The sequence below is a fragment of the Carlito syrichta genome, unplaced genomic scaffold (assembly GCF_000164805.1).
Source record: "Carlito syrichta isolate Samal-C Ts95f unplaced genomic scaffold, Tarsius_syrichta-2.0.1 Scaffold312739, whole genome shotgun sequence".
Taxonomy (NCBI): domain Eukaryota; kingdom Metazoa; phylum Chordata; class Mammalia; order Primates; family Tarsiidae; genus Carlito; species Carlito syrichta.
Window position 1 is genome coordinate 474,360 of NW_007256835.1, and position 20,703 is coordinate 495,062.

The window sequence follows — 20,703 nt, forward strand, 5'->3', positions numbered from 1 at the left end:
AGGTCGAGGCTGCGGTGGCTGGGAGCGGCCACTGCACTCCAGTCTGGGCGACAGAGTGAGACTCCAACTCAAAAAAAAAAAAAGACCAAATTCTATACTTGTAACTGGATCATATTAAATTATTTATTTATTTATTTTGAGTTGGGGTCTCACTCTGTCGCCCAGACTGGAGTGCAGTGACTGCCCCCGGCCACCGCAGACTCGACCTGCTGGGCTCCGGCGATCCTTTCGCCTCTGCCTTCCGAGTAGCTGAAACTACAAGCGCGTGCTACCACGCCCGGCTCATTTTGATTTATTGTGGAGATGAGGTCTCACCAAGTTGCCCAGGCGGGTCTCAAACCCGTGGGCTCAGTCAATCCACTTACCTCAGCCTCCCAAATGTGCGGGATTACAGGCTGAGCCACCGAGCCCGGCTTATTTTTATTTTAGTTGGAGTCTCACTCTGTCACCCAGACTGGAGTGCAGTGGCTGCTCCTGGCCACCACAGACTCGACCTGCTGGGCTCCTGCGTCCTTCCGCCTCAGCCTTCCAAGTAGCAGGAACTACAGGCGCGCGCTACCATGCCCGGCTAATTTTTCGCTTTATTGTAGAGATGAGGTCTTGCCAAGTTGCCCAGGTGGGTCTCGAACCCGTGGGCTCAGGCAATCCACTCACCTCAGCCTCCCAAAGTGTGGGATTACAGGCTGAGCCACTGAGCCCGGCCATATAAAATAATTTAAATCCTCAAGGAAAATAGAGGTAAAATATTTTCATAAAGGAAAGTTGGCTGTATCTGGAGAAAGTCAGAGCTATAATTCTGCAATAATTACAATTCAATTAAAATTTTAGAAGTTAGATGATAAATTATCATTTATAATTTATTTATACAAGCAGATGAGAAAGAATACACAGTTCTTTAAGTAATAAGTGGGTTACTCAGGACCTACCACAATAACTAATGGGAAAGTTCACAAACTGTGTTAGTGGCATCATCTTCCTCATCAAGTGAGAATACACATACTAAATTTTTACTCTACTAAAGCTATTAGAGTAGAAAAGTATTTGGAGTGCAGCTATATATATAACAGGGATATGAAACTCATTTTTATAGTCCATCATGAAATCCTGGGCCAAAATATTATAGTCTGAAAAACTGCTAGTTCAAACTAGGATCTGTGAATCATTACAGTTCTCTAGAAGCCTACATAAATTAGTATGCTGAAAAGTAAGTAAAAATTTTTCTTTTGGAGTCGGGGTCTCACCCGGGCTGAAGTGCAGTGGCACGATTGTGGCTCACTGCAGCCTCCACCTCCTGGTCTCAGGCAATCTTTTCGCCTCAGCCTCCTGAATAGCTGGGACTAGGCACACGTCACCATACCTGGCTAATTTTTTTACTCTTTTTGTAGAGACAAGGTCTTGCTATGTTGCCTAGGCTTAAACAAATCTTTAAAACAGTTATTTGGTGATCAGCCTGGGCAACATAGTGAAACCTTGTCTCAACAAACAATCAAAAAATTAGCTGGGTGTGGTGGTACAGGTCTGTAGTCCCAGCTACTCAGGAGGCTAAGAAAGAAGGATCACCTGAGCCCAGGAGGTTGGGGCTACCATGTGCTGCAATCAGAGAGAGACGCCAACTCAAAAAAATAAAAATTTAAACAATATCAACAAAAAAACAGCATTGGGGAACATGTTTCCAATTCTGATTCTTGACAAGGTTTATAGTTAAACATTGAAGCTGCTAATATAGAATTCAGAAAATCACAAAATAAACTGTACAATGTATGCCAAAGTACTTAAAAAACTTACACATCTTTTCTATCCCAGTATCTCTGTGAAGTGGTATCATAATGAAGCAAATAAATAAGCAAACTAGTCAAACTATTAGTCAGCAGTACCTAGCACAGTGCCTGGCACATAAAGGGGTGCAATATTTGTTGAATGAATGAATAAACTTTGTTTCCTTTTTAAAATGAGAGATGAATGGTCTCGCTATGTTGACCAGGCTGATCTTGAATGCCTGGCCTCAAGTGATTCCCCAACCTCAGACTCCCAAAGTGCTGGGATTACAGGCGTGAGACACTGCTCCAGTCAAATAAGCAAACTTTAAGCTCTGCCAATTCATTCCCTATCACAGACAATTAACCTAACAATACTTCTAACCAGATATGTACTTAGACAAAGCATATCTTAAAGTCTAGGTGACTAGGTTAAACATATTGACTAAACCATCAAAATGTCTGCCTAGACAAATATTTACACAAAGCATAACTTAAATATCTCAATTGCCTATCACTTGTCCTGGGCTTGAGGAATGGGGGAAGGGTTGGAGGTGATTAATATTAAAGAGGAGTAGAAGTGATATTGTACATGTGGCTATTAACCAACCTAGTAAGTGGTCACAGGCAAGTTTCCTGATCCTGAGTTTCAACCATAATTGCATATAAGTATAAAATGAAAGGCAGTCCACCTCTACTTCAATCTTGAAATACTGTTCAACTAACACATTTACACAAACTGCACTTAATAATTTAAAATGACCCATGTGACTGACTAAAATTTCTCCCTGTTTAATATTCTGCAAGAGGTAGGGATATTTGTTAAACATACCCCAGTTCACTTTTTTTGGCTTTTCTTCAAAGAGAAATATGCTCTATAACAAGATCTCACAAGTGCTGAAGTTTAAGCTCCTTTTTTTACTGTTAGTCTGAGTTCTAAAAAATTAAGACTCAGTTGATATCCCACTTCTTAACCTGAAGACTTTAGTCCTGATTACTAAGACCATCTCAAAAAAACCCTTATTTTCAAAGTTCTTCATAATTTTACTATATTTCTTTGAATTCACTATAAAATTTCTTCTTAAATATTTGAATGAATATAATTCCAATATCGAATAAGAGGGGGGGAAATTCATGATTTGCAGATATTTTACTTTTCAGAATATGTTCTCACCTCTCCTTTCATTTAAACTAAAATTCAAATAATATCAAAGTGACAATATATGACTTATGGTTCACTTAGACCTTTTTTTTTGAGTTGGAGTCTCACTGTCACCCAGACTGGAGTGCAGTGGCTGCTCTCGGCCACTGCAGCCTCGACCTGCTGGGCTCCAGCGATCCTTCTGCCTCAGCCTTCCAGTAGCTGGAACTACAGGCACACGCTACCATGCCTGGCTAATTTTTGATTTATTGTAGAGATGAGGTCTTGCCAGGTTGCCCAGGAGGGTCTCAAACCCGTGGGCTCAGGCAATCCACTCACCTCAGCCTCCCAAAGCATGGGATTACAGGCTGAGCCACCGAGCCCGGCTTCACTTAGACTTTTACTTAGTATATATATAAAATTACTATATATGTATATAGCAATATATATATTACTTCTCTCTTAGGCAACTTTTGCTGATTAAAAAGAAAATAATACGTAAAATTAGAGAAAATTATTTATATGCTACTAAATAAAATAAATACCTTTACTGTAGGAAAGCCTTGCTGTGTTCTATCTTTTACTGAGCCACGGCTGCCCTCAGTCAGATACCGAGCTCGGTGCTGGGTCTCAGGCTGTACAACTATCTTCAGCTCCTTTCCTTCACTTTTAACAGGATATTGTCCACACAACATAGGGCTCTTCTTTACTCCAGTTCCTTTCTGGTTTTCCAATGTTCTGAGAAATCAAAGTACAACATGGAGAAAGTATCAAAAAAGAGTTTTCTATAAAGTCACCTAAGATAAAGGAAGAAATAGGATAGGCAATAACAAAAACTGCTTAGCTTATTGGCAAAATAAAATGCGATCTAAAATGAAGATACATTCTATAAGTAAGGTATCTTTTAGTTTAAACATATGGTACAAAAATAAAGTTGGGCAGGAAAGAGAAAGAATGCATATGAGTGGTGGGAGGAAGTCTGAGTTTAATAAACTGAGAATAACAGGAAGGAATAGTTAATGTCATTGTAACCTTTCACAGTGCATGTCAGTCAAATAAAATTTTAAAATTTCATATGTAAGTGAGTCTTAAAGGTCTAAGATTAACTATTATTCTCTAGTCAGACTTACAAAAAAAAAAAAAAAAAACCCACACACACATATACAAAATAGCCTAAAAAACCAGGTAAAGGTATACGTAGTATATTCTTTTGGATCTTTCTCAGTAAATCAAACTGAAGAAAAATATAATACAAGATCATGGATTCAATTTTTATTGAGAATTAGTTTTATTCTAAATAATGTTTCCCAGAAATATATAATTTTTTCAGAGTAGTTTTATTTGCGATTAAAGAATTACATATTTAATCTGTAAAATAGTTGAAGCATTGCAAATATGTAATAAAAATAAGTAGAAAACAATATGGTTGGTTATCTTTCCTTTTGAGCAACATGAAATAGATGTAAAATTATTCCTGTACTTTTTAAAGCAGAGTCGAGACCTTTTCTGTCATAGGAATGCAGTAAGACTGACTAGATAAGAGAGTCAATGGGCCGGGCGTGGTGGCTCACATCTATAATCCCAGTTCTTTGGCAGGCTGAGGTGAGAGGATTGCCTAAAACCACAGGTTCGAGAACAGCCTGGGCAACTTGGTGAGACCTCATCTCTACAATCAGTCAAAAATTAGCCAGGTGTGGTTGTGTGTGCCTGTAGTTCCAGCTACTTGGAAGGCAGAAGCAAAAGGATCATATCAACCCAGCAGGTCAGGGGTGTGGTGGCCATAAGCAGTGTGCCACTGCATTCCAGCCTGGGCGACAGAGTGAGACTCCAACTCAAAAAAAAAAAAAAAGAGAGAGTCAATGCTTTTCTATGACTCTCTCAGTACTAAATTTTGACTCATATTGAAGATTCAGGACCCAGGAGATGACTGTGGACAAAATCTCCTCTAAAAGAAACCAGATTCCAGGAGGAATACTATGACTTCAAATACTGACTTTAAGCAACCTTAAACCTGGCTCTGATGTTTACCCCTCCAGTTGTAACTAAGTTGTGGCCTCAATCAACAAGAACTCTAAGAAATGCAGTACCCTTGATGGAAATGGGGACTAGGTTTCCATGGCTATGAAAGGGACAGAATTATGGAGGCATGAAAGAATGGAACTGGCACAGGAATGCAGTAAGACAAACTACATAAGAGGAAAACTTCTCAGGGCAAGTTCTGTGCATCTTCATATTCCCTGAATCCTGTGCAGTTCCTGAAATATAACAGGTGCTAAGAAAGAAGGGACATAGAAAGGAAAGCAGAGGATAAAGGATCTATAAGAGTAAGACAAGAAAGACCTAAGATGAGAAAGGTCCTAATTGGACAAGGAATGCCATACTTGTGTGACATAATTGAGTCAAAGATTACCTGTGCAAGTCATTTAAAAAGTCCTGGAAGAAGAAATTCTATAAACAAAGGTATCAAGTTGAAGCTGGAACAATGGGCAATAAACCCTGTTTTTCTTTTCATCATTCTGGGTTGAAATCCAAACATTTGGTCTGAATAGTATGCAGTTCCTCACACATTTAAAGTCTATGATACTTTGTTTCATACTAATCTTAAAATTAAAACAAAAATTCTCATTTATTGAAACTATGTAAAAAAATCCTCCAAATATACATATAAAAGGACTAAAAGAAAATACAGCAAAATGATAAAAAGCAGTTGTACTGAATGACTAGATTATGGTTATTTTCTTGTATTTTTCAAATATTTGAAATTCATATCTATTAATTTTATAATAGAAAAGAGAAAACTAGTTTGAAGTAAAAGAAAAATTTGCAGAGCATATCAATTAATTTGGCAAGATATGTTTTTATATTCACTTATGCTAGTCAAGCTAATATTTTATAAGAGTAAATAAATGAAAATGAGTTTTAATAGTCCAGGAAAACAAAACATTTTCTTGGGATAAAGACTGTTGAGCGAGTTGACAAAGAATACATATTATGTATATACATTATGACTTAAAGAAGATAGTATATGTAATTAACCAGTTTCTAAAATTATAGTTTAAAAAAATCCTTAAAACTATCTTTACTCTCTAAGCTTAAATGTAAAAATGAAATACATACAGATTTAGATCTATAAACATGTAAACCATGAAAACATTAACTAATGCTCAGAAAAGTCATTCAGATTACTAATCATAAAGGCATGACAGCTTAAGAAAAAACAAGAAAGTAGTAGTTAGTTCTATCGGATTTTACTCCTAAATGACAACTAAGAAGGAAAATCCACCTCCACGGCATATTCTATTCAGAAGTCCTAAAATGCCATACTAATTTCTTTGTGCTGCATGATCCTTCTGGCTACATATATCACAAACATAATTTTCACTACAAAATGCCTAAAAAATAGGTTTCACATCCAGATGACATCATATCTTAACTTCTAGAAATATCTAGAAGAGATATGGGGCAACTGAGTCTCAGAATATTTAGCTGAAAAATTTAAGAGGGATATGGCTAGAAATATTTAAATACTGAGTTGTTTTTTTTTTAATTAAAAAAGAACCTGTAACTCTAACATTTTAGTTATATTAAAATGCTATTTTCATCCACAGGCTACCAAGGTTTATATGTAGTATCCTGAAGATCAATAAACTGCTGTACATAACAAATTTGAAAGTACATTTTCTAAATACTTAGTATCATGTAAAATTGCAAATTTGTGGCACATTAGATCTAAGGCTATATACCTTATCTCGCAAAACATTTTAAACTTTCATATTTCTAACATCTTTCTCATTGTTGAAGAGTATAGGCTTTTAGCTTGAGATGCTCTGAAAAATTGTTTTCAAGGTCTGTTTTTCTGTATATTTACATATGGCTTCATCCTTTCCTCCATATAGTTCATATAAATTCAAATTTTAAACTTCTTCCATCATTTCCATATACTAGTGTCAAATATTTTTTCATTACCTAAGAAGCTGGACATTTCTTCTGCTGCTTGATGGAGTTTCTGCTCCATGAATTATTTCATGAAAGACTTTGTCTTGACCAACGTCATTATACTTTCCCTGGGTAACCTCAAATCATTTCTAAGATACATCTATCATACAAAAGTAGAAGCAGAAAAGATGTAGGTCAAGATATCTCTTTAATTAGCAACTGCAAATCACTGTGTTGACTATCTGTAAGTCAAAATTTCATTTGCTCTTAATTTGAACCTTTAATTCAAAATATAAATGAAAATCTGTGTTCTGAAATTTTATAAAAGATTTTGTCCATTGAAGCCCAAATAAATATATACATGTATTTAATGACATTCATGAGCCTTTTAGATCTGTGCTACTAGTCACAATTACTTAAGTATTCTCCTATGATATTTGGTATGTTTGAGCTTTCATTTTATATGTAACTATGTTATGATCTAAAATTCTGGACTCTGTTAAATGGCAACATTTTAGGAAAGGGTATATCTTGTTTTCTTTTAGGAAATTTCCTAATCTGGACTCCCTAAAACTGAAAAGCATTTAAATGTGCATTTTTATTTAACTACATCACCCCAAAGGAGTTTTAAATGAAAGTATTAAAGAAATAGTATAGAATAATTACTGTTTAAATGGTAGATATTACTCTAAAAGTGTACTGAGGGAACATTTAATGACAAGTTTAATATACATTAAGAATATTCTCCATAATATTCAACCAGATATTTAACATTAAAAAAATGATGTCATCAAGTAGTAAACCAATCTAAAGCTTCTTGACCACTTTTGTGACTACCTGAGCTTGATCCTGGGTTCCAGTGAGTTAAATTTTATCAAACTGTTGAATATACTACAGGAAAATCTAATTTAAAAGTCTAGCAACTAACGATTACCATAAAATTACAAAAGAATTAAAAATAAGTCATAGTAGCCTGCATGATAGCAGTAAATATTCTTTAATATACTATAGCTATTGAAACATATTTAGTGAGTAGTGTGAACTGGCAGATATGAACAAAAACTCAAATGTGAACTATGATCCTGTTCTATCACCTTCCAAATAAATAACCCAGAATCACAGAAAAAAATGGTGATTAACAAGAAATCCTGAGTTGGCACAATCAATGTATCCAAGGAAAAAAGCATAAAACATGTAAACCTAAATGATGAGAACCAATCTATAAATTTAGTTTTTTCTTGTTTTCACCAAATAAAGAGAAAAAAACAACAAAGTCTAAAATCTTCTAAAAAATGTAATAGATTAAGCCATATGAAGCTACAATGTGAAGGAAAACACAGCTCTTAGTGACTGTTTTGAGTTGTTTTAGCTATAGTCATTACATTGCTAGTTATTTCTATGAGTAAAAATATTTTAAAATCCTTTTAAAATGTAAATTCGTTTGAAATTTAAAAGTTATTCCACTGCCTAAATATCTATTGCTATAATCTATTGTTATTTTATTTTTTATCTAGTAAAAGTTGGTAATTTTAAGTTAAAATTTTCATGTATTTCAATGATAAAATAAGCAACTTTGCTTTATATGCAAACTTGAGCTGAGCAATTAAGGAAAGTTGGGAATGATTTATTTTTTTGTTTTGCATAATGGTGATAGAACTTTAAAAAATTTGAATACCAACCCATTTCCTGCTTTTGAGTTGCCTTTGTTGTCCGTGGTAAGCTGAGAAAGCACATAGTGAGGTGCTTTGGCACTGTCGGCATCAAATATATCCATATTAGATTCTTCACAATCTCGTCGTTTGACCCCCGGCCTCTGCTTTGGATTTCGTTTTCGTGATTTACGAGGTACCTCAGTGTTATCATTGTAGGAACTGGTGCTCATGTTACTGAAGTTGGAGGGGGAATCCTCCATCCACATACTGCAGCTCTGCTCAGATTCCAATCCACACCCCTCATCCTGGCAGGACATCCGACTGTTATCCAGCAAGTCCTCAGGTGGTGGTGAGATGTACAAGACTGTGTGCCTCTTCGGTGTTGATGGATGCTGCTGAACTGTGTTACTGGTTAACTGCTTTTCACTTACCCCTCTGTTACTTACCCCCACAGCTGAGGAGCAGCTCTCCACTTGCATAGCCTTGCTGTCGGTGACTGAGGTAGAATAAATGGTAGGGCTGGAAGAGGTGGTAAAGGAGCTGCAAGCACCGCCCATGGAGGAAGAGGAGGGAGCTGAAGAAGCATCTGCAGTGTACAATTCAAGAGTAAATACACTATACATGTTTTCACCTATGCTGGCTAGCAGTCCCATTGACAATGTGATTTATAAACTGATTTTTTCCCCAAAATGAGTAGTCAGAATTTGGTCAAGTTTTAGAATATTAAAGGCTTCAAGCAAAACAAGGCCTAAGAAATGCAATTTTTAAAAATGCCCAAATAGCATTATTTTACTTGTGTTATAATTGATAGATTTTAAAAATCTAATTTAATGTTTTAAGCTGTAAAGCAAGAATAAAGCTTTTATTGCCTCAATTGGACGTTCTACTGAATTTTAATCATTTATAGTAATAAAGAAAACCCCAATATGAAAGATATGCTTGTGGTCCACATTCAATGCCAATTAAATAATTTATTATAGAATTTGAAAAGTGGGACTGTGCTTAGCCACAAAATATTAAAATAAGTTTCTAACCTATGAAGCAGAGAACTACAGGTCATTTTTAATGCAGACACTCCCTGCTTCAGAGGCAAATCCTGGAATAAAAATATGAGAAAATAAATGAGAAAAGAGCTGCGGATTATTCCAGATATCAATTATAAAATGAGAAATAAGTAGAAAAAATATATAATCAACTGAATTGGAGGCAAAATGGAACTGGTACCGTCACTATGATTGATTGTAAAATCTAGAAGAAAAAAAGATGAAAAAGGGTTGATTTGGAACATGCTAGGTTGTAGAAGATAAGCAAGTTAACCATTAAGATCTCCAGAAGTTGGAAGTGGCAGTTTAAAACCATAAGCTCTAAAATAGATAAATCCATCCTTTTTGACAGAATGAAAAGTAGAGTAAGGACTGATTACTGGATGGATTTATCTTATAAAGTACTTGATTACATGCTCACCAATTGGTTACCACTGTCCATTTCTTGTCTCTTTAAAAAGTCTGCTTAATTGTGACTATTAAGGGAATTTCCTAATATAAGAGTAACAGTAAATTTTATTGGCTGAAGTCTGAAAGAAAAGAGTTAAGTATGAAAATCTCTTGAGAGCATTAGAATTAATTTCTATAAAAGTTTAATAATATATCATTTATTATGCCCAGCAAAAAAGATTTAAGTAGATCTTTTCAGAATGTGTGGCAACTGGCAGACTTTCTCGCTGAAAATAACAGCTCATTGAAAATAATACTACTTAAGCTCTTTTTTTTTTTTTTTTTGAGTTGGAGTCTCACTCTGTCACCCAGACTGGAGTGCAGTGGCCGCTCCCGGCCACCGCAGCCTCCACCTGCTGGGCTCCGGCAATCCTTCCGCCTCAGCCTTCCAAGTAGCTGGAATTACAGGCATGCGCTACCACGCCCAGCTGCTTTTTTGATTTATTGTAGAGATGAGGTCTCGCTGCCCAGGCGGGTCTCGAACCCGCGGGCTCAGGCAATCCACTCACCTCAGCCTCCCAAAGGCGTGGGATTACAGGCTGAGTCAGCGAGCCCGGCTCACTTAAGCTCTTAACAGCATAACTTCAGAGGCAAACTAATATTACTAAGGTTGGAAGTTGTCATTCCTAAAATTTTAATCTTGTATACAATATGAAAAGGTTTATAAAAAGGTTTATAATCATACTCACAAAAACTATATAGGTGACATGTGACAGAAAACTCACAAAAACTATATAGGTAACATGTGACAGACAACTAGAAGACATGTTTAAATCTAAAATTAATTTGTATCAATAGCCAAGGATGCCACTGTTTTAAAGTGTACAATAAAACTTAAAACTGTAATGTGCAGTTATTGAAATTGCAACAGTCATATCAATTATAATATTAAGAGTGAAATGTAGGAATGTCAATGTTTAGATAATCAAAATCAAGTGTCTAAGATCTATTTTTAATTGAAAACATGTATCAAAACACTTAAATTATTTGAAAGAACTATATCCACCCAGAATCTTTCATTGCTGTCAAGGCTAAAGAGCACAGTAATTAATCTTAGCCTGCAAGATTGTAATCTATATAATGCCACATGGAAAGATTTTTCCCAACTACTGTAAGTCAAAGAATCTAAAGCAATTAGATGATACCAGTTCCATTTTCCAGTTTGTATCCTTGTCAAATGCAGTAGCTGAAATTGGAAAATTCAGTCACTTTAAACTGCATTCCAATTTAAAGAAAAACTTATCAATTTTGTATCATGCATTAATGCAATGTTTTCTTAGTAAATAAATATTTTAAAAGATTTGTAAAAACTACAAAATCTAGATGCTAATGTCAGTGACAGTTTAGGAGCTGATTTGTAGCCACTTTGGGTTTAAATACAAAGTTTTTTCCTTGTCTTTTGGAAAATACTGCAGAATTCATTTTAGAAAAAACAAAAAGTTATTATATCTAAAATTCCTCCATCTGTTCCAACTATTGGTAAAAATGAAACTAAATTTTTGTGTGTGCATGAGCTTAGGTTCTTCATTTTCAGAGAAATACAAGTATGCAGCGTGCAATATTTGCAGTGGAAAACACAAAGCATGCAGCATGAATGTTGTGAACTTGTATTTCTATAAAGCAGATATCTCCCACCTACCCTTTTTGAATCTAAGTATCATGTACGTGAGAATGCGGAATATAAATATCTCAGGAATCCCTGTCCATGACAGGTGGGAAGGACAGGCGCAAAGCAGTCATGAACTCAAAAGCAAGTTATATGGTGCTCAATGATCTAATATGCAAGATATAACCTAGCAATACTCTTTGAAGTAAAAATTTTATCTTGCAAATCTGATCAAAGCCACATGATTATAAAGACCAGCTGATATAATAGTTATACATCAGTGTCTGTTCTGGGACAGGTATGCCAAACTGTGATATCATACCCTACATAAATTTAAATATTCTACACATTTTCCAGGGACACCTAACACACAACTGTTGCATTTTACCTGCAACTCCCTGAATATACTTATTCAACAATAGGGTTCACTAGCATAAAACTGTAACACTGAAAATATTAACTCTGTCAAAAGACAGCAGTTAAGCATCTTGTAATTGAAAAAATAATATTACTTTTTAAACTGTACTTCAGCTTGGTCTCAAAATTATAAAGATTCTACTACTTTTAAGACAAGTGAGATAATTTTTTAAAACTATAAACTTATTTACAGTGGTATCACTGATACTCTGATGATAATGGGGTATAAAATTTTTCACATCAAAATGTTACATTCTGGTTAGCAAGAGGTCACCTAAGCACATTAATATAATGCAAGGTGAAGTGGTGAAGTGGTGGATAAAAACTATGGGCCCTTTGAGAGCACTGACAATATTTTTCTCATTTTAGGCCCTCTCAACACCTACCATAGTACCTTGCAGGTAATAAAATTCAAATTTTAATTAAATTGACTTATGGAAAGTAAAAAATTTGATATGCGTTTTGAGTTATATAAAAGTTAAACTGGTAAATAAGTGTAGGTTGAAGAAAAAAGGGATTTACTATGCAAAGTACTTAGAACCTATATTACTATGATAGCATTATTTGACACAGGGAAAATACTAAAGGTTTAGAGGTAACTATTATCTCTACAAAGAGTGTGCTAATAATTTCCTTTCCTTAAGCTATACATAAGCCAAATACCTACTTATATATTACTTCATAAATTTATCAAGAAAAAATCCTCAATATTACCCCACTAAAATATAAATACATTAAAAAAGATATTCTTTTAACTTTATATCCTTTTATATTTTATAAATATTTATATATATAATTTAAATATATTTATATTCTTTTTATATTTTAATACATTTTTAAATGGTATTCTTTTTAATTTATATTTATATTCTTTGAAATTTATAAATTCCTGCAAACAAAATATGCTAACTATCCCATCCTGCCTTTTTTGGTGCTAAGCCTCTATTTTTATTTGTTAGGAATGTAGAGACTATGTTTAACTGCTACATATTAAAAATGCAGAAACTCCAACATAAAAATGTTTTAATAACAGCTTCCCTCATTAAGAATAGTTAAAATGTATTTCTACTTCATAATTTTATTTCTTCCTTAAGTCTTTTACCAATCCTTCTTAAATCTGGAAGTTTTTCTTAAAATTGTCTCATTTAACAAATATGTGAATATATTTTTATTACTTTTTCTTTTATGGAAGAATTATCTTTAAATCTAGTCTAACTTATATTGAAGAATTTTATTTTATTTTTGAGTTGGAGTCTCACTTTGTCCCCAGACTGGAATGCAGTGGCTGTTCCTGGCCACCGCACCCTCGACCTGCTGGGCTCTGACGATCCTTTCACCTCAGCCTTCCAAGTAGCTGGAACTACAGGTGTGTGCTACCACACCTGGCTAATTTTTTTGATTTATTGTAGAGATGAGGTGTTACTAAGTTGCCTGGGCGGATCTTGAACCCGCGGGCTCAGGTAATCCACTCACCTCGGCCTCCCAAAGTGCTGTGATTACAGACTGAGCCACTGAGCCCCGCCAAGAATTTTATTTTTTCTACAGCATTTTCTGTGATCATAGAGAGCACAATGAAGCAAAGAGAAAATTAATAGACTATTCTACAATTTACTAATGGAAATTTATAATTTCAGAATAGATTAATTTTTTTTTTTGATTGGAGTCTCACTCCGTCACCCAGGCCAGAGTGCAGTGGCACGTTCACAGCTACCTCAGCCTCGACCTGTCAAGCTCAGGTGATCTTTCTGCCTCAGACTTCCAAGTTGCTGGAACTATAGGCGTGCAATAGCATGCCTGGCTTATTTTTGGATTTATTGTAGAAGCACGATTTCATCAAGTTGCCCAAGCTGGTCTTGACCCCCTGAGCTCAGGCAATCGTTTCACCTTGGCCTCCCAAAGTGCTGGGATTACAGGCTTGAGTCACTGTGCCTGGCCTTAATTTTAAAATTCAAAAGTAAAGGGCAGTGTCGTATCTATAGTGTCCTATATTTAAATCTAATCCCACTATTAGCATTAGTCAACTACCAGACCAATAATAATGGTAAACTTGAATTGTATATATGGCCTCTTTTTTGTGTGTGTGTTTTGTAGAGACGGGGCCTCACTATGTTGCCCAGGCTGGTCTCAAACTCCTGAACTCAAGTGATCTTCCTGCCTCAGTCTGCTAAAGTGCTAGGATTATAGGCGTGAAACACTGTGCCTGGCCAATATGGCCTCTTTTAAGAATTGATGGAATCAACAAGGTTCATTACTATAACAAAGTAGTTGGGATAAAAAGATTGGCGGATAATATCTGCACATAATACATGGTTAGTCCTGAATTTGCAAGTATTATTAATTTGATGGGAAAGATGCAAATGATTTTTAAACGGTACCATGTATAGAAACCCATGTAGATTTTATATACTCCTTGCTTAAACCGTGTTTTAAAATTTAAAACTATCAGTTCTAAATTTGTCAACCAGAAATTATTTTAACTATCATAATATATTAGTGTTTAAACTACCATAAAAAATGATACTTTATATGAAACCAACCAAACTTTTTATAGAAAATTTTAAAATTAGAAGTATTCTTTAAAACCTTCAAAAGAAAAAAATACCTTTCATTGATTTAAAATATATGACAAAAATGACATTTAACTCCAAGCCTCCGAGATTAAAATCTGATCCCTTGCATTTAAATATGCACATATATTTTATAATTTTCAACATATGTGCAAAATTAATTGAGTTTTTCAAAAAAGCCAGTAAAACAAAAGCCATAAAATTTTGCAAGTGTGCTACGTGAACCAATAGTGGAATCAAGAAGGAGTAAACTATTGACTGTTCAGAAAATTATCATAAAAAACAACACAGGATTTTGGAAACAATTTCTGATCTAAAACAAATATTGTACAACCTTAGTTATTCTTCAGTATTATGTTTTTCTTACTGGCAACAATGACCAACTCTAAACATCTGGTCTGATAAAAGTCACCAGAAACAAGGACATATTTTCAGATCAAAGAAGAAAAATATTTAAGAAAAAAAAAACTGTGAGGTCAACATTCGTGTTGCCAAGAGACTGAAATATCTAGAACACACAAAGTGGCTGCAAACCTGCTTTGTCAATACCTTACATGCCAACCTCATTTCTACTTTTCTTCTTCTTCTTATAATAATAATATTAATGTAAAGTTTAAAACTTTACAAAAAGGTTTAGGTTCAATCAGTATCAATCCACTATTTAGAAACAAAAAAACCCCAAAAAAACAAAAAAAAAAAAAAAAAAAAAAAAAAAAGAAGGGAAGAAAGAAAGAAAGAAAGACTTATGAAAAAGTCTGAAAACGAGACCGACCTATACCCTGGGTGAGATTGGATGGGTTAAGTGTCTCTGGCACTATTTGTCTTCACTATTGACAGACACTGTCACACAACCCACCACACGATGCCTGTCTCTGAATGGCGAAGCTAGAATGCAAGTTAAGTGTATTAATAGAAAAAACAACTAGCATCCCAGCATATAAAATAAGCAATCCAGATTACAAAAAAACAAAAACTGTAGGATTGATCATTTAATTTACATGTTTAAAACAGTTTCAATTTCCCATCTGTACTTTTCCCACCCAACATATGTTTACATGCTAAAATAAGCAATGTTTTAAAATAAACTTTAAAAAAAAATTATTAACCTCCAAATAAATTCATGTGGGAAAATTTCTTATACAAAATTTTTGTTAACTCATATTCACCAATTTGTTCTCCTGTTTACAAATGCAATCTAATCCATAAGTCAGAATGTTTTTTCAGGTGCTTTTTAAGCTGTTCCCTTACCCAAACTCAAAGAGTGGAAGAAGGTATATTCTAAATACACTCAAGTTGTAAGAAATACCTATAGATTAGCAGCAAAACAATCTTTTCATTTTTCTGGCCATTCTGATTCCCATGGACTACCTTATCCAATTGGTAAAGATACCAATTTATACTTTTAAATTAGATATGCTACTTTGTATAAAATATCTGATCCCAGAGGCTCTATTTTAAAAAAATAATTAGCACTACCACTGAAGCTGAAAGGTTTGTTACTGATTTATTGGAGACTATCTTCTTTCCTAGTTCATCGAATTGCCATTCAGGGTTCTAACACTATAAAAGAATTACTTTCCAGTTTTAAATCTGAATTCTCCCAAAATAATTATTTCTACCTTGTAAGAGTGCCATTAGTATACTCATATAATATTTACTAATGAATGCTTCCTGAAAAATAAAATACTTGTCCTGAAACTTAGAGAAATGTTTTAAATGTATTATTTGTTCTATTCAACCCAAAGTATCTATGTACAGCACAAAACATGTGCTAGGTGTATATGAAAAATGTTTTTTAAAATCCTTTCTATTGGAAGAGAAAGATGTTTTCCATCATCTAGTGATTGAAGCACTACTGGATAGCATCACTGGTCAATACTGAGCAAAGAAACTAAAGTCCAGATATAATCCTCTATTTCAAATAATAATTTCCATTTTATTTTTTTCCAGAAGATGTTTTTCTTCAGTCCTTAAGGACTCAGCTCCTTATATGAACTTTGGTGGAGGTGGTGGCAAGCACCCATAGGTCTAAATCAGGGTGGGGTGTTTGGTCCTTGTGGGCTTCAGGAAACCAACACCTGACTACCTTGCTGTGAATGGTACAACTCACACAGTAATATAGCTTCACATACAACTTGGGAAGCACACAGGTATCAAAGTCACTCTCTTTAGAAATGTCCCTGACAACTGTGTTTCGAATGATGAACTTCTTAGCAGTCTTATCCTTGGGCATGCATCGGGTGCAGTTTGTGCAATGAAAAGGCTGTACGTGACCGTGGCCTTTTCTGGCATGACCATTGTTCCTTCTTTTCTTTGTCATCTTGGAAGTGAGGACCTGAAAGCTATTTCAAATAATTTAAACACAAAAGGAAATAATTATACTAGTTGATAACTACATTTAGTATACTGCCAAAAATCCCAAAAAGTATGAGCTAAAAAAGAGAGACAGTTTTTGTACTACTTGACAGATAATATCACTTTAGGATAAAAATGGAGATTATCTTTAAAGTTAAATAAAAATTTAAGAGAAAAACAGTTCTTAGGGACGTTATTTAAAAGGCACTGCAATGTGCTATCATATAATACATTTTAATATAGTTTAGATTAAATAATAAAGGTATTCTGCTATTCTAGTCTAATAGCTTTACATTTCTTTTTTTTAAAAAACAGGTGACCAAAACAATAAATAAAATAGTCTGTAGTATCATTAAAATCTTCTGATTTTATCAATTGAGCTTTTTACCTGGGTCTAGATTACAGCGTACTGTAGACCCAGTTGTAGACAAAATAAATTGTCTAGACAAAAAAACCGAAGTTATACGTTGCTCTACCAGATGTTTTGATAACTGACCATGCAATTTTATAATTCCATTTTTAAAAGTGGGAAGAGAATTCTATAAAGAACTCTTAAACAGTCAACTTTATAGAATTATCCGTCCTTCGGGAACTATTTCCTGTGATTCATCATCCTTTATCAATGTTCCTTTCATACACAAGGATTCCTATTGGGAAAGTGTCAATATGAAAGAGTAAGAGAGTCAGAAAGTAACTCTCATGAGTCATAGAGGTCTACATCTTGGTTGATATGTAAAACCTCAAAACAAGACCCAAAAGAGACTGGGTAAGAACGGAAAGAAAAACAAATAAAAATAAACTTCAAAAAATGATTTTTATAAAGAGAAGATCAATTTTTTAAATTTTTCTTCTGAGTTGGAGTCTCATTCTGTTGCCCAGGCTGGAGTGCAGTGGCACTCTCATGGCTACCACAGCCTTGACCTGCTGGGGTCAGGCAGTCCTTCCATCTCAGCCTTCCAAATATAGCTGGAACTACAGGTGCATGCCACCACACCCGGCTAATTTTTTTATTTATTGTAGAGAAGAGGTCTTGCCAAATTTCCCAGGTTGGTCTCCAACCCCTGGGCTCAGGAAATTAATTCTCTTGCCTCCACCTCCCAAAGTGCTGGGAACATAGGCATGAGCCACTTTGCACAACTGAGAAGTTCTATTTTTAAAACTAAAAAACTAAGTTAGAAAACATAAAGAAGGAAGTTAGTGTTTACTGAAGGATCACTAATTGTCAGGTAAGGTTAGATATTTTACATATTTATCTTCATAAGAACCTTAAGAGGAAGTTGTTATTATTGTCTAATTATAAGGAGTAATATTACTAGAATTTTTTTGTCTCAACCAAGGAAGAAAAATTTATTTAATTTTCAAGAATCTGTCTATATGGCAGAAATAACTAGAGTAATCAGATTCAAATTACATCTTTGTGATTCCAAAGCCCATGGTAATCTCAAATGTTGAGAAAAAATAAGCAGCAATAAATAAAACCATATACACATAGAAATATATGTGTGTGTCTGATTGAGAGACTGGCTGTATAGGCCTGGCACTTTGAGATGCTTTCTCATTTATTTTATGATTTAATTTAATTGGTAATAGTTCTCTGTAAGTATATAGAAGAATACATTTAACTCAGTGAGCTAAACAAATATTGCCAATACACATATACCTGCACGGACAGATGAAAATGAATATAGCCTTACTCAAGCCAAAAAATAAATTCAAGTACCTAATATATTTCACACCTTTGTTACTTTGTAAGAGAACAGTTTATCGGACATTTTAATTTAAATTATTTTATTCATTTGCCAACTGATATTTTTTAAATTGTGAAATATTTAAAACTAACATTCATTTATTCTCTACTCATATTTAGCAAATATTAACATTTTACTATGTTTACTATGATTTTTTCAAATTAAATTGTTCTTCTCTTTTTCTCCCACCAACAGTATAGAAGTGTTTCCTATATTTATTTATTTATATATTTTTTTGAGTTGGAGTCTCACTCTGTCACCCAGACTGGAGTGCAGTGGCCACTCCTAGCCACTGCAGCCTCGACCTGCTGGGCTCCAGAGATCCTTCCACCTCAGCCTTCCAAGTAGCTGGAATTACAGGCATGTGCTATCATGCCCGGCTGATTTTTTTATTTATTGTAGAGATGAGTCTCGCCAAGTTGCCCAGGGGGGTCTTGAACCTGCGGGCTCAGGCAATCCACTCACCTCAGCCTCCCAAAGCACGGGACTACAGGCTGAGCCACCGATCCCGGCTTCCTTTAAATTTTTTTTAACTGACAGATAATAAGTGTACATATTCGTGGGTACATAATGATGTCTTGATACATATATAGTGATCAAATCAGGGTAATCAGCACATCCATCCTCTTAAACACTTGTTATTTCTTTATGTTGGGAATGTTCAATATCCTTCCAGTTATTTGAAACAATATATTATTGTTAACTATAGTCATCCTATAGTAGTACAGAATACTAGAACTCATTCCTTCTAAACAGGCAAAGCTCTGTAATTTTGTATCCTTTATCTCTCCCTATGCCTCCTTTCTCCTAGAATCCTGTAGTATCCTCTGTCCTACTTTTTACTTCCAGATCAACTTTAGCCAGGTACAGTGGCTTATACCTGTAATCCCAGCACTTAGGCGTAAGCGAGAGGATTGCCTGAGCTCAGGGGTTCCAGACTAGCCTAGGCAACTTGGAGAGAGCTTATCCCTGCAATAAATCAAAAAATTAGACAGGAGGGGTGGTGCATGCCTGTAGTTCTAGTTACTTGTAAGGTTGAGGCAGAAAGATCGCCTGGGCCCAGCAAGTAGAGGCTGCAGTAGCTGTGAGTGTGCCACTGCATGCCAGTGTAGGCTACAGAGTGAGACTCTTGTTATACAACAGTTATGCATATATTTTCAATAATACTGGTGATATAAAAAAGTAAGCCCTCATCTGTGCTTTAATTTCTTAGGCAAAATTGTACAAAATTCCCTAAAGTACAATTGCAAGAACAACTGCTAAAGCACTCAGACCCCAATAGGAAAGAAGAGAGGTACTTTATGGAAGGATAGAGACATTATGATATGCAAATTGTTGAACACAATTCCTATCACATAGTAGGAACCCAAAAATGATAACATTTTTTCTTTACCTCATTTTTTGGGTACAGTTTTTTTGTTGTGAATGATTGAGAAATGTCTATTATTTTAATTTAGGTGATTAAAAGATGTGAAACAAATTAAAACACAGCAGTCCTTTGATTATAGGACATTAATTCAGTTCTCTAGTGTCCTCTCCTATAATGTAAATTTTAGGAGGACTTTAAAGCCCTAAAAACCTACAATGATCTAACAAGTAGAGATACTCAATAGAGATTTCTCTTGTACATGCTTTATGGACTGTGTATTATTTGTGTGGAGCATTAGTGTACTAAGACTATATTATTTCTAAACAGAGTGCTAATATATAACTATTGAAAGTAAAATATTAATTTTTATAAAAATAAACAAAAAATAATTAATAACTAGTGATTAAGAGTCTCTGGCTGAATTATAAAACCTAGTTTGATCAATTTATCGTTTAGCTCAAGAATCAGAATTAAAATTTTTAAAGAAGCTTGAAACAGGCTCCTTAGCAAAACAGTGTAGTTTGATATAAACAAATAAATATAATATACTCCCAAATGAAAACAAATTGAGTCTAGGATAGAAAAGAAAATAATTTGATTTCTTAAAAGGTACACTATAACCTACTTAAAATATATATATATATATATATATATATATATATATA

General features: G+C 34.5%; 1 protein-coding gene across 1 annotated transcript in view; it reads right to left on the minus strand.

The window, feature by feature from the left end:
- NFAT5 (nuclear factor of activated T-cells 5) overlaps positions 1-20,703 on the minus strand; it is a 145,577-nt gene that overhangs the window by 55,015 nt on the left and 69,859 nt on the right. The window contains exons 3-4 of the mRNA XM_008070029.2: positions 8,511-9,069; positions 3,441-3,633 (exon numbers count right to left, since the gene is read on the minus strand). Coding sequence (XP_008068220.1) covers positions 3,441-3,633; positions 8,511-9,069 — 752 coding nt within the window. The remainder of the gene's footprint in view (positions 1-3,440; positions 3,634-8,510; positions 9,070-20,703) is intronic.